Source organism: Thermobia domestica, chromosome 1 (genome assembly GCF_964235325.1).
Source record: "Thermobia domestica chromosome 1, izTheDome1.hap1.1, whole genome shotgun sequence".
NCBI lineage: Eukaryota > Metazoa > Arthropoda > Insecta > Zygentoma > Lepismatidae > Thermobia > Thermobia domestica.
This window is the reverse complement of record NC_137454.1, coordinates 48,744,034-48,759,939: the sequence shown is the minus strand read 5'-3', so window position 1 is coordinate 48,759,939 and position 15,906 is coordinate 48,744,034. Positions and strand designations below refer to the sequence as shown.

Genomic DNA, 15,906 nt, shown 5'->3' with positions numbered 1-15,906 from the left:
AAACAAATGCAACACTGTAACAGATGTTTTTATCTTTATTTCAAAGGCGCCAACTGGTAGTTTGTTCCTGATAATTCTTATCTTCAGCGACATGATGGGACTTCATTTTTTCTACTTAGTCACCAATCAGGGCAGTTGGCTCGACATAGGAACATCTATTTCTCATTATGTGATAGTACAAACTATAGTTCTGTTTATTGTTGTGATGCATGGTATTGCAAAAGTAATGACTAGTGCTTCGTTGTGGCCTGTGGTGAGAAAAATACAGGAGAAACTAGGAAGGAAGAAGAAGGTGTTAAGATATCGGACAGTTGAAGGTGGAGTTGTGCCTTGTGAAGTGGATACAAATCATGCCTCGTGGTTGCCTGCATTTGGTGATACGGTATCTGATGAGAAAAGGCATATTGAATAGATGTAACTAACTGTGAATGCAGATAGAAAAGACAAATAAACCCACTGTGATATTTTCTTCTTGGTATTATGTACTTCTATTTATAAAATAAAATTTTGTATAAGTTATACAGGGTGGCCCAAAAGCTGGTATACACCCCTCCATTGATGAAGTATAAAATTCTAGTTTATGGGTTTATTTGCTTCGGCTGTACCAAGCTTAAAATATATGTAAGAACAAATAATAAAGAAATTAAGTCTACCTGATGGTTAACAATAAGAAATTATATAAATGGCAATGAGTTGATCAGTACAGGACTGTATACCTACTTTTGGGCCACTCTATGTATAGATAGGCCAAACTCAAAGGTTTTAGAGAACGTATGCCCACTAAAATGACTAAAGCTATGATTTTCTTCTCGTACACTTTATATTGTCCTCTTTCATTCTGAAAACTTGTTGTTGGGCACCGTCCTGCTGCGTTCGGTGAAGTACTGTGTTTTGTCGAAAACCAACTGATCACATTGGGTGATATCAATAAAACGAAGAAGTCACTCATTACGCCCAATTTTGAAGTAGTTACTCGCATTGGTATCAATAAAAAGAGAACTGAGCAGTAGTCGTCTCGGCTGACCTCGAAGAAGCCCCGCCCTTTTGAAGTAACCACACCTCTATTCTCGAGCCGAGTAACTACTCCGCGTTTGATATCAATAAAAATCAAAGACTCTTCTGTGATGCTAGTAACTTCTCCAAATTTGTGGAGCAAGCTAAATAGGTGACTCCGTGCGAAATATGGCAGAGTATATGATTGTTTTGCTATGTAGCAAAATTTATAAATTGCATAGAAATGTTGCAAATGAAGATTACAAAAAACATAGGTTCATGAAAGAAAACGTAGAGTAGTTAGCACAACATTTTTTTAGGAGAATCAACGGAAATTTGGGGTGATGCACTACGTAGTGATGAAAAGATGTGGGTTTTCTTGCTTTACGCGAGTGATCCGGGATTCCAGGTCTGAATGTCAGGGGATTCTGCTGTGGCTCAAAGTACTGGGTCTATGACTACTACAAGTGTAATGGATGCGATTATTGCGAAATCTGAAAATTGACTGTTTCTGGAGGTGTGTGTAATATTCAAACAGCAAAGGCAGAGTGGCAAGAACAATATACATTTCCGGGTGCTATCGGAGCACTTGACTATACACACGTGGCAATGAAGAAACCTAGTATTTTGGAGACGAATACGCTAATAGGAAGAGCTCCTTCGTGGCTAAGCGGATAGCGTACATGCCTTTGGCATGAGAGACCCGCGTTCGATTCCCGGCGGGAGCTCATATGCTTCGGATTCCAAGTTAATCAGTGGGTCCCATCTCATATAGCCTCGCTACTGAAAAGGACATTAAACTCAAAATCAACTCAACTCAACGCTGATAGGAAAGGTGTATACATGAGAATGTATATTTTTTTATGCCAAGGTGAAAGGGGACACGTATGGTGTGGAAAACGCAATCAGATGGACGTGCTTTACGACGTGACTGGCTGGACTATTTAAAAAAGGAAACAAAGGGACCAAGTGTCTGATTTCGTTCTTAAAGCCAAACAATCTTGGACAAGACCTTGGACAGCACGTGATATGCGCTTGTCGTGCTAATCTTGATATTGCTGGATTCCAACCAACATCCATCAGTTCCAAGAGGCTCGTTCCCGTGGTTTCAGTATTACTTTCTTGTTTCCTGTTTTCTTTTTCAAATTAGTTTTTTCTTTTTTTAATGCTCGCTCGGATATTAAAGATTCTCTTTTTGATTTGTGTCTCATTTGTAGATGTATTTGATATTTCGTTGCATTTCACTGTAATTGCTTTCAAAGCTTCGGCTTTCCTTCGTTTACTTTCTGGTAACTGTGACTTTGAAAGTACCACTGGAACTTTTATAATATCCACAAATGCACTTTAATTGAAACTGACGTTGCTACTTGTCCCTTCCATGGCGTTTAGGATACTGCGCCAGAAGTTACCCACAACGAAATGACCGCCCAACAGATAGGAGAAATGAGTAACCACTTCTTTTATTGATACGACTCAGTGCTACGTGCAGAGGAAGCGCGAGTAAACGTTCATAAATCTGGAACAGACTAGACCTGAGTAGTGGCTTGTTTTATTGATACGAAATTGAGGGAGGAGATTACTCCAGGTGTAGTTACTCCGATTCTCGAGCAGGACTTAGGAGTAGTTACTTATTTTTATTGATATCACCCATTGTTTTTAATTTAATTATTTATCTGGCTATTTTTAAATCACTAAAAAATGTTAGTGATATGTATCAGTAGTGTTAATTTAAAATACAGGTAGTCCTTCTGAAACTCTTAAAAAAAACAATACATGCCGAAACATATATCATTGACTCGGAGCAGTCATTCAACAACTTAATCTAATTGTAGGCACAACAATGGTTTCTTTGTACATTTTATTACTTCATCTAATCTTACTATAAAAGTATCTGTGTCAAATATAAAAGCGGAAGGGGTAAAATTAGAACAAGTGAATAGTTTTCGATACCTGAGTAGTGTTCTTAGTAATGACATGAAGTGCGAACGAGAAATAAAAGCAACGATAGGAATGGTGAAAGAAGCCTTTAGGAGGAAGAAAAGTGTTTTGTGGAGCCTTGAATAAAGAGTTGAGAAAAAAAAGCTTATAAAATACTTCGTGTGGAGTGTTGTACAGTGTGAAGCGGAAGCATGGATATCACGCAAAAATGATGAAAAACGACTGGAAGCTTTTGAAATGTGAGTGTGGAGAAGAATGGAAAGAATTAATTGGGTTGAGCAGAAAACAAATGAGAGAGTGTTAGAATTGGTGATGGATTTTAGATATTATTGAGAAGAGGAAGAGAAACTGGTGGGACATAGCCTAAGAAGAAATTGCAGGGTTCCCAGGTTCCCACATTCTGGAAAATCAGGGAAAGGCAGGAAATGTCAGAGAAATGAAAACATGTCAGGGAAACTCAGGGAAATCATGCATTTTGCGTAAAATATCATGGAAAGTCAGGGAACGTAAATGTGCAATACAATTCATGAAGTGTAAATTATGTTTCTTCAAAATTGTCACAGCAGAGTATGAACTATTTTAAAGGAAATTCCAGAGTCTTGAGCCATTTGTTTTGTTTCCTATACTCAGAACTTCTATCTCTCTTAAGGAATCTGATGAGTCGTTGTGTCAGACAAACCATTGAAAGATGACATTGGTTTTAACACAGAAAAACTACTGAAAGAACTGAAAGCATCAGATAAAGATAACTAGCTTTCAGGCTTGACTGTCGGAACTTTTTGCTGGGCACAATCAAGAAGATTGTGGAAAGAAGCCCTCTGGAGTACAAACTAGTACGTGTTCTGTCAGCCTTGGACACCATGGTGCAAAAGAACAATTGAAAGGTAAGGAGAAAAAAGAAGGAGTCACAAAACTGCATTTTCGAGAAAACTGTGATTTAATATTGGAAACCGCGTAAGAAGAATAGGGTTAGTTACATCTTTTGCCCATTTTTACATGGACATTTTTAAATCTACGTATGCATGGCATATACAATCAAATAGTACCAAGAGTCACCAACAGATAGGACAAAGCACCCGAAAAAGCACATACATGGACATTCCTTGTTTTTTCCCCTTACCCTTCAATTCAGAACTTGCTCAGACAAGCATTGAAATAAGGAAGATGACATTGGTTTGAAGACAGAAAAACTACTGAAAGAACTGAAAGCATCAGGTAAAGATAACTAGCTTTCAGGCTTGACTCTCGAAACTTTTGCTGGGCATAATCAAGAAGATTATGGAAAGGAGCCCTCTGGAATACAAACTATACGTACTCTGTCAGCCTTGGACCAAGGTACAAAAGAACAATCCAGAACTTGCTCAGACTAGGATGAAACGCATCCTACAAACTCTGCATAAGCATAACAGAATATCTTTATTCCGTACCTGAGAAAGCAAAGTGTCAATTTATGTCTTTCTGTACTGAAATTCAGGGACTTCTTGCAGTTGACTTCAGAGAATACGAAGAGAAGATGAGGACAGCATCAGGTTAGATGACTTCTTGGCTAAGGCAATGTCCAAGAAAGAAGAATATTCCGATGTTGTGGCATGTTGTGAAAATATGTTTAATTTTATCTCACGGCAGTGCCTCAATGGAGGGCGGGTTCTCAGTCAATAAGACACTTATTGTAGAAAACCAAATCGAAGATTCTCTGGAAGCACAGAGGCGGTGCATGATGCAGTTATGTACTATGTAGGTGTAGAATATATTCCTATTGATCGAAAAATGCTTCTCTCAGTTCGTTTTAGCTCGGAGACGCTATGATGAATACCTTAAAAAGAAACGAATCCAAAGTGCAGAGGAAAGCAAAATCAAAGGTGAAAGAAGAAAACTAAGTGCTGAAGTTAAGAAATTGGAATAAGGAAAAAGCAAATGGAATTATGTTACAAACAAGAACTAGACGCTCTCGTATAACAAATTCAAGAACTGAAAGCGAAACAAAATTGTATTTAAAAATGTAAATGTGAGAATTAACATGTCTGAGAGTTGGCAATATTTAGGACTAATAGTATTAGACTCAGGAAGAGTTGACAGTATATTTTCGACTGCTTTATATTGTTTCTTCAAGTAAAACAAATGTCTAATTTGCAATGTCAAAATATGTGTAACTGTATCGTACATATATTATTATATACTTACATGTTAAATTTTGTATAAATAACAGTTACTCATATTGAATATAAGACATTCGTAAATGGTAATTAAAGGTGTGTTGGACAGCTATGGGGATGAAGGAGGCCGTTAAAAAAATATATGATAGAACTTACCCCATATCTTTCCTTTGTATTCAAGAATTTATGTCAGGGGAACAAGAATTTGTGTCAGGGAAAGTCAGGAAAATCGATCTTTATTCTTTTTGTGGGATACCTGAATTGTATCATGAGGGTATGGTGGTAGGAAAGAGAGGGGGGGGGGGGAGAAAGAGACTACCATTAATGGACGATATAGAAGCAGAAAGATCATACGTTAAGACAAAGAAGCTAGCGGAGGACCGTGGAGTATGGAAGCTTCTCAGCTGCAACAAGTGACCTGCCAATAAGGGCAGAATACCTATGACACCATTTTAAAACATCATATGAAGGGGTAATTTGGATAAAGACGTATCGACTTATTCCGGTAAAATGAGATATACATATTTTCTGCAAGTTTGAGCATGTCCGTATGCGTTTAGGTGGTGTTAAGGTAATATCTCTGGTCCGTAGCGAACGCCTGTCTCCAAAAATAGTGTGTGAATACGTTGGTTAATTGGATAAGGGCGTTTGTTTTTCTGCTCTCCTGAAAAATTGAAGAATTGGTAGTTACGCCCTTATCCAAATTTACCCCTCATATTATAACACCATACAAAAGCCAATAGATTCCATGCAATATGCGCCTTGTTTACAAATAAATGTTTACCAACATCGAACCAAGTCTTTCATAATTTTAACACAACATTGTCATTTATTTATCGTAATCACCACAAAATAAAACATTTGTCATGATCTAGTTAGTATTACAGTAACGTAAATTGCATCTTTGCATCTTAACAAGTAGGATGTTTATTACTAAGCAGGTTTCCAAACGCCGAAGCTAGAGGAAAGAAACGACTTCGTGATATCGGCTTACTTCGTGAACAGTAACGAACTAGTTTACTTGAGCTGAGATCAGTGGCGTGCTTCGGTACTCCAGTTCTCTTGGACACGAAAGAGTGTGGTGAGGAACGGTCTGTAGTGTGAGGGTTGCTCTTGCATGATGGACTGTGCACCAGCCAACCGCGTCGAAGCCTTTGGCGTGGGAGGCCCGGGTTCGATTCCCGGCGGGAGCTCATGTGGTTCGGATTCCACGTTAATCAGTAGGTCCACGTCTCATATAGCCTCGCTGCTGAACGGGACGTTAAACTCAAAATCAACTCAACCCAACCGCGTCGAATTCAAACCCCGCTCGTGGTTTGGAATCCACATTAACAGTAGGTTCTGTCATTGATAATCTTGATGTTGTACACTGATGTGAAACAAAAGATGGCTAAGCGGTTAACGTACGCACCTTTGACGTAGGAGTCCCGGCGGAGCTCACATGGTTCGAATCCCACGTTAAGTTACAGATCCACGTCTCATATAGCTTGTTGCTGAAAGGGACGCTAAACACAAATAAGCAAGTGTTTAGCGACGATTTAAGCAAGTGAACAATGATGGAAGAATTGGTGGAATGAGAAAGTGGGAGAAAACGGGAGTACGCCGAGAAAACCCACGGATACGATGTTGTCATCAGAAACTTAACTTGGCCAGGGATCGATCGAGGAACTCCAACGCACCAGAGGTAAACGCTCCAGCACTGAGCCACCGTGTCTCTCTCCTCCCCTCCCGCAATGATTTAAAATACTACGTGGTATTGGAGAAAGTATCCCAGATGGAGAAAATAAAATGTATTAGCTATCAATTTGAAATACTGAGAGCCACGATGTCTCAGTCGTAAAGCGCTCAACCTCTGCCCGTGTAGTTTCTGGTTCGATCAAGTGGGCTTTGTGGTAGACAAACGTCGTGAGCGTGAGTTTTCATAGGGTTCTCCTGTTCTTTATCATCATCATCATCATCATCATCACCGTTACCCATAGCGTTGGTGCATGTGCAGAGGACGTTAAACTTTAAAGAAAGAAAAGAAAGATAAAAAGAAAAGAAAGTAAAAAATATTGTGTTTGGCAGCCTGTAGGTACATGAAACTTGTCCAGGCAACACCATTTCATAGTTTGAAGTACCTGTCGTCCCAATCCCCAGGGAAAAGAATTAGTGTATTCAGAAGAAACTGGACAGCCCCGTCTCCCATTTTTTATATTTCAAATATTCTGTTCTACGTGATTAGCTTTGTTTTCATATTTTTTCAGTGATTATTCCTCTATGGTATGATTAATTGAGCGGTCCGTAGATCGTCGATTGCAGCTTCTGTAGGAATTTGAAAATCAACCCTGGTGATTTGCCTACCTTGCGCAACACTATCACGGCCACACGATTTCCATACTTGCCTCATTCCATCTTCTTGAACACTAACAACTGAGATCTTTATACTTCTTCTTCTCATCCAGCAAGGACTTACGGTTCAGGATACCTATTTTGTCGTCGCTCGTTTGTACAGGCGGGAGTACAGCTACCCTCAAAAGTTGGGACAGTATTTATGGTGAGACTAAGTACTTATATTTATTTATATCCTAACTTTGAGGTCATTTTTTTTCTCGTAACCCCATTCAAATGAAAAAGAAAGCTGTTAAGTCGCACGATAAATAGCTTAATTAATAATACTTTCTATATGCCCTCTTGGTTTTCTTTATCACGCTCATTACTTCACCAAACCCTAATTCTCTCAGGTGGCCTAGTAGGTAGCGCACGGTGTACGAAGTCGCAGGTTCGATATTTGGTGAGAGAGCAATAGAGTTCGGATTCCACCTTAAATTGTAGGTTTTTGTCCCATATAGCGTCGGTGCCAAAAAGGGACGTTAAACTGTAAATAGAATTAACCAAACCGTAAAACTTGAAACAAAATTGCAACCTTTCAGCAAGAATTATATATATATAGTTACTGATTGTGTAACAGTGTTTCCGTTGCACAATGAGTTTACTATGTTTTATTCCCATTTTTGTTGTTTTTGAAATTTTAATAATAATATTACAGTAAAAGTGTAATGCTAAACATAATAATATGAAATTATTGAAATTTATATTTTCCAATAATTTGATTCGTCTTTCTTCGTGTACTTATGGTTGAGGATTGGGCAACATTCAGCAACCATCATCGTAAGGAGGGCTGGGTAAACTTTAAAATAATAGTAGTGTAGGACAGGAATTTCTTTATTTTTATTCTTTATTTCCTTTCTTTATTTTCTTCAACAATTAATTTGCAATACGGAGTATTATTTACTATGATTTTTTTCCTGATAATTCAAGGTATGTCCCGTAATATATGATGATAATACATAATTCAAAAATAATTTATATTTCAGGTGAAATAAGGTATATTGCTCATCTAGTCGTTGTGTTAATATATGTTGAGCATCAAATGTGATCAATTTTTGTATGTAAACTTCACTTAAGAAAGTAAAATAGTTCAAAGAGTATTTTTTTTTTTTTTTCGTATGTTCAAGTGTTACTTACACCTCAAAACTCCTGCCACATAAAGCAGAATGGATGATTATCGGCTACCAAATGTTTAGCTTCTCTGTTACGTTGAAACTTGATTTAAATAGTCATGGAGCCACCAGCCTCGTCAGCAGCGAGTGTATTGTGTACAGAAATTCACTGAACCCAAATTCATTGTTTGAGTGCAACATCGTTCAATCACGCGAGAAGTGATTGAGAGAATTCCAGAGAGGTATGAGTTGCTGGCTCTAGCAATGTGATATTCAAACTGACATTTAATATTGCTGTCTGCGTATGATCTTAAGTATAGAGTGATGCCCAAACGTGACATTTAATATTATCAAGTCTGCGTATGATCTTAAGTATGGAGAAGGACATTGTAGCTCAGTGGTAGATCGTTTACCTCTGATGCGTGGGGTCCCTTATTCGCTTCCAGCTCTCGCCAAGAGGGCTTTGTGGTGGATAAACACCGTCTGTGTGGATTTTCTAGGGGATCTTCTGTTTCTTCCCACTTTTTTGGTTCCACCATTCCATTCATTTCTCATCATAGCCGTCTCCTTTAACCTACCCGGCATAATTGTGGGACGTAAAACTGAAAGATTTCGTTTCGTTTTTAAGTATGGAGTGATACTTAATACTGCGGGTTCTGCGTACGGGTCACATACTTGCATAAAATGCAGTTTGCCTCAAATCCAAGCTAACATGATCTGTCTGTACATGTGCTGGTGTATAACTCCCTATTAAAGAGTATATCATAGGATGATGTCTTGGTCTCCTAGCTACTGGGTGAATTGAAGACCACATCACTGATAAATGGACTTACATAGATTCCAAAACAATCATACGATCCGCAATATCTCCTCTCAATAATAAAACATAATAGTAGTTCTGTGATGCTGTGGGCAGCAATACTGTAGTTTTCAGTAGGTATTGTGCAGACGCTTACGGTCGCGTCACTGCCCGTGATTATATCACCATTTTAGGTGCCCATATGCATCCTATAATCCAGACGTTGTTTCCGGGTAGTGACTCCATATTCTAGGATGATAATGAGCCCATTTACACAGCTGAAACTGTTACAGTGTAGTTTGAAGAATAACGGGATGAACGCCTCCTCTGAGCTGCCTAATCGGATGACCTGAACATAGTTCAACATGTGTGGTCCATTTTGGAGACAAGAGTCCGGCACAGTTTTCCTCCTCTGTCCTTTCTCAGCAATGCACTTTACGCGAATGATATAATATTCTACTTACTACCATTCACGACCTCTATGACTCCATCCCACGTCGCATCGGAGCTGTTCCGAGGTCGAAGGGTGGTACCTATAAATCAGTGACGTATCAAGCTGAGGAACAGACGTTCACTAAATTTCATTGTAACACATGTACTCTTATCACTGAGAGTCAACGGCTTCCTAATGTTCCCTCAAATGGGTTTGAATCATTGAAAACACATTTGATGGTGAAGAGTAAGCTGAAAACATAACCACAGAATGTCTGAAATTGAAGATACTCTTCAAAGACAATTCACTAATATTCTGTTTGTGACGCCAGGTTCGGTGTCAGGTCAGTTATTCTCTGCAGACATTCTACGATTCTTCACAGCCATATTCGATTTTTCTTGTGGACCTAATTCACCAGGACTGTGGTCTTGTAATAGAAGTTCCCTTCCGTGAGCGTTGCTGCTTAGAAATGTACAATATCTTGACTTGCTGTTGTTATAGTTATACGATTGGAAAATTTACCTTCTCAAGGCCTACTACACGACCTCATTTAAATTGAGTTGAACGACCCTATTCAAGCCATCATCACTTTCGAGACAGTCAAATACTGGAAATCAATAAAATGACGCTATTATTCGGTCATTATGAAGCTTGTAGCTAGAGTTTTCTTGAATTGAGCTGCAGTCATCAACAGCAATCTGTAGATTACCATCCTTGCAACGTTGGAGTTGAAAATTAAGACTGAAAAGTGTAGTTCCCTAACCAGATGTACGTTCACGATAACGCAAGGCCATACAGTCAGTAGTATACCTTAAGAGTTCTTGCCTATTCATTCTATACCTCTGACCTGTCGCCATGCGATTCTCGTGTGTTTAAGGAGTTTGCTTGAAGAGGACCCACTTTCGGTCGGATGAAGAGATTCAAGAGAGAGAGAGCTGCATTGTCTCCCTCATAGTCTCAACAAGTTTTCAGCAGAGGCTTCTGTTACCTTGTAAGTATGAAAAGTGTACTTCACTGGTGAAGAGTGTATGGCTTCTCTTTCAGCGGTTCCAGAGTGTCATTTGGCTGACCCTTGTATGTATGAGTTACATAGAAGCCGTAAGTATCCCTGTGTTAAAACTCCTTTATTTTATAGTTTCAGTATAAGTGCAAGATATAATAGACATACAAAAAATATGAACTCATAAGTTGTGATAACGTATCGAATTATTACGAATCACCTTCGAAATAGTCCCCTTCAGCAATCAGACACTTATTAGTTGCTGCTGCCACTGTTGACAACAATATTGGAAGTCATTTTCTGAAAGTTCATACAGGACATCTGCCATTTTCGACTTGATTTCTTCAACTGAAGCAAAACGTGTTCCCTTAAAGACAGGCTATATTCTCGGGAAAAGTCACGTGATGCCAAATCCGGCGAATATGAGGATATTGCAAATTAGTCATGTTTTTATGCTTTCAAAAATTGCCTTATGGTGCTTTGTCATATTGCAGAATCTATTAGTAGTTTGTGCTCTCTTTGTTAGTTCTTTCGTGTCCTGCAGTTTGGGAACGATTACCTTTTGAAAAACTTCGTAATAATCCACAACGATATTTTCAGTTGGCGATCTTCTTTGAATGTAAAAGTGTGCACATCATAGTTTTTTGTGCATCAAAGAGGACGATGATCGTAGAGGATTTGGCATTGTAGTGAGCACTACATTGATACAAGACCATATGCAGAAAATTTACTTTTGCTATTTACATACATATATTCACTTACAATATTTCTCATTTTGTTTTTTACATTATAAACTTTAGAGCCGTAGCTAGAGATTTCGGCGCCTCCTCCCCACCCCTACACTCACTAAGATTTCCATTTTTATATATATAAGATCAGCATTTTTTATTGTTATTCTACGCTGAATTTTTATCACGCTCCTTGCACAGACCATTGCCCATATATATATATAGGGTGTTACAAATCACCGACAACGTTTGGGAGGTGATTTCTGACACCAAAATAAGACAAAAAGTATAGACCAACCTGGGTGCACAAATGCTTCCTTTCGGAGTTATAGGCTGCCGAAAACTTGAAAAGTACATAGCCCCAAAGCTATGGGACCTACCGTAGTCGAGTCACGACTTCATTTTGGAACTAGTATGTGCCCTATCCAAATATCCATGTTTCAAAATCCTGCGGTACTTCTGGAACAATTTTTATAAAGGTAGTTGGTGAGTACTTCAAATTATATACCCGTAGCCAAACTCTCTCTATGAAAATTGTTGTGTGGGTGCCTTAGGATTTTGTAACATGGATTTATAGATAGGGCACATAGTTCGTAAGTGAAGTCTTGACCCGACTACGGTAGGTCCCATAGTTTTGGGGCTATGTACTTTTCAAGTTTTCGGCAGCCTATAACTCCGAAAGGAAGCATTTGTGCACCCAGGTTGGTCTATACTTTTTGTCTTATTTTGGTGTCAGGAATCACCTCCCAAATGTTGTCGGTGTTGTTTTGAAACACCCTATATATATGTATATAAAAGCTGTTTTCAAGAGGCTTATTTATGGACTTTCTTTTAAAAGTTGAATTGTATATAAATCCACTTGGAAAACAGTTATGGAAATTTACAATGTTTCATACTATCGATAAGAAATAAAATTTCAATACATTAGAAGCTGTGTTCTTAAGTTCGAAATTGGTATCAGCATTAATTTCCAGAGCATTTTAATTTTGATTCTTTTACGATATTTTGTGAAATGTAACGGAAATTCAGAGAGAGCCTTCTTTGCAATTTTCTCAATATGAACCTATGGAAGTGAAGAATATGTTTAATATTCGTATTTAAAATCTAAAATAAAATTTGGCTACCGTGATTGCGGGCTACTTGGACCCTTAAGGGGCTACTTGGACCCATACCAAAAACTCATTTAAAGTCCATATGCAATGCGATAATGAGTGAGTTCAGAGTTAGATCCGTTAGATGGGATCATAATGCAGGCATACACACATTGAAATTAGTTCTGTGGTAGGCTACGATTGAGCAGCATTGGTGAGAAAGGTCGTTGACGAAAAGTGTGTATTTATTGACCACCAAACTTTTATGTGTGGACACTATTTGCAAGGAAGTGGAACCAATGCTAAGTAAACACATACATAGTTACATATAGGTTAATGAAACTGACATGGTAAACTTTCTCATATACAATAAGATGTGTGCGTAATTGCATTATTTATGAAGTGTGTACATATGACCTGGAAAACATGGATATTTTGTCCCACCACATCTTTTGTTATCTTTATCCCACCCCATCCTTTGTTATCCTTATCAATGAAACATAAATGTCTGTTGTCACGTGTCACACAAGTAAGGACTTTTCATTATTTCCTTAAGGATACCGGTACAAATTGATACATCAATATAAAAGATTGCCTGCAGGTCGAAAATATGCTGATTTTTCATAAAAGCTTGAAGAATGTTTACCAGTAATTGGGTCGGGGAAAATATCGCAAAAGAAACAGAAGCTCACTTCAAGTTAAGTCATTCCACCATAGAAAGAAGATTAAAGAACAGGTCAAGGCAGAATCCGGGCCATCTGTAAGTGTCCACTGAACAAGAAGAATTAGCCTTTGCTGGTCATCTTGATAAAGTTTGTGATTTCGGATTCCTCGTTAATTAACTTGATTTCAGATTTATTGTGAAGTCCTATTTAGCCATGCATGGGAGAACTGTCATTGCTTTCTAAGACAATCTTCCCAGTCGAGATTGGGTGAAGTTATTTTAGAAACTGCACCTTCAGTCAACGATAGATTCGCTGCTAATATAGATAGGGCTCGTGCAGCTGCAGAAGATAACGTAATCAGCTATTACAATCATTATATTTGATAGTACCTCTTAACATGTTCTCTTTGTGATTTGCAGTAAATAAAAAGTGTTGTTCTTGGAACACCTACGTCCTACTTAGTCTCAGAGCAGATTTCAATGGTTTTCTGTAGGAAAATATAGGGGTGGGTTCAAGTAGCCCGAACGCGAGTCTTACTTGGACCCATTTTTTCAATAATCGCCTGTGCTTTGTTTTTAATATATGTAACTAAAACCGTTCTCGATATGTACAATAAAGCCTGTAGTTCCACTTAATATGGGTTATGACAATAACTTTCGAGTTTACGTGGATGAAAACAGGCCGAAAGAACGAATTTATTGCAAAATTGGGTCCAAGTAGCCCGCACCTACGGTATTGCATATGTTTGAAATTGTAGTAATTACTTAATTTCTAAATGAATGAATGTTCTGATGAAAACTGTGAATTTAAGGTTACTTGTTATTGATTAATATATTAAAAATACACTAACTCATATACATACATATATACAGGGTGTTCCACTCGTAAGAGACCTTGGGAAAAGTGTTATAAAAATCTTAATAAAAGTGGGTATGAAACCAAATTTTTATATGACATACCTTTATGCTGAGAAATAAAGGTACTTTCCCCCACCCGTATAGACAGTTCAACACGGCGCTGCATGTTCGTGAGTGTTGCTACCAGAATATTGGGCGTGACTGCCTGGATTTCATGTTGATTGCTCTCACATAACTCGTCGATACCGCAGCCGTACTTGCTTTAGACGTATAGCATGTTGCCCATCTTGCTGGTGCCAGCCCAAGTGTCAGTTCCTTGTCATCCAACTGGTTCACAAATTCCTGGAACAGTACCTGGTATACTTCACCAGTGACAGTAATGTCAGAAAAAGGCCTGATGATGAGCTGCTGTGATAATGCACAGAACACGCCCACCTTCTGCCAATGAGGGGTTCCTCAACAACTGCATACTGGTTGTCAGTACTCCATAAACGTATGTTTTGTGAGTTCACATTTCCTAACATGTCTTAAAAGAACCACTTATCCAATATTGTTTCACAAAAAACACGCGCTTTTCCACAGAATATCAATACACGAACTACAGTTACAAACAAGGAAAAAAATTCAAATAAACATAGGTCCAACGCAGCTGCGTTTTCAAGCAGCAGGCGTGCGAAGTTTCGCCGACCTTCTCCTTCTAAGTACAATATTGTGACGTCATCCCCGACCAAAATGATGGTGCAAACAGAAAAGAGATGAGCGAACTGCCCAAGGGGACTCCCCAAAGAGAGAAAGGGATTCACCAAATGAGATGCAGTAGGGGTCGTGAAAATTAACAAACTTAAAACGATCTGGCTATGGTTAGTGTACGAACAGAATGATCGATTGGAACGTGCAATTGGGGATTCCCCACTGCGGCGTCGGGGAACAATGTATACGACAGAATTCTGCACGAACGAAGTGGTTTGTTGAACAGACGGTATCGCTCCCGAATATTTTGGTGGAGTATGACGTTCCTTACATTCTTTTGACCCGACGTCAATATCTCTTTTGATACGGCAGATATTGCACTTAGAAGAAGGAGGCCAGCGAAACATCGCATATTGGTCGGAAACTGGGAAAGCTGTTAAAAATCGATTGTGTCAACTTCGCCGCCTATGAAATCGGGATTGATATGTGACTATAAGTATCTCTTCTGCTTCCAAACCCGGAGTTTTAGGATATAGGAAAAAATAAAAGTGTCGAGAAATCAGTGAAAAAAATGAACCAAACGGTATATGATATGTTTTAACCATTTATATCGTTTCTAAGATCGATGAAAGCGGTTGAATAGTACATTGGACTCAAATACTGTGTGTTAAGTGAAGAGTTTTGTTTGTTATCCGTTGTCATTATCATTTATATAATAAATTTGTTAATGTTACCGAAAAGTTACATATAGTAGCTGTGCTATCTAAGCCTATCCGTGCTTATCTGCAAAATAGGGTTTGTTGAGTTGACCGGGGGAGAGCGATCGCATCCCCTCCCCCAGAAGAGGAAACTCTCTTATTTTATATATATATATATATATATATATATATATATATATATATATATATATATATATAACCCATCCCAGAGTATGGAGCTCTTAAAAGTATCTCTTAAGTAGCAGTATTACAACCCCCCCCCCCCCAGAAGTCCGTCCTGGATCCACCCCTGGAGTTGACCATCAGTAGTACAAAGGTTGAGCATTGGAAGTTGCTGTAGCCAAGTGCAGCTGGAAGA

General features: G+C 38.5%; 1 protein-coding gene across 2 annotated transcripts in view; it reads left to right on the top strand.

Moving 5' to 3' along the window:
* Positions 1-468, top strand: part of PIG-N (Phosphatidylinositol glycan anchor biosynthesis class N) — a 96,560-nt gene extending 96,092 nt beyond the window's left edge. For both annotated transcript variants that reach the window (XM_081757219.1, XM_081757224.1), the window contains exon 15: positions 47-468. In XM_081757219.1, the coding sequence (XP_081613345.1) occupies positions 47-412 (366 nt within the window). In that variant the 3' untranslated portion in view covers positions 413-468. The remainder of the gene's footprint in view (positions 1-46) is intronic.
* Positions 469-15,906: the final 15,438 nt, after the last annotated feature.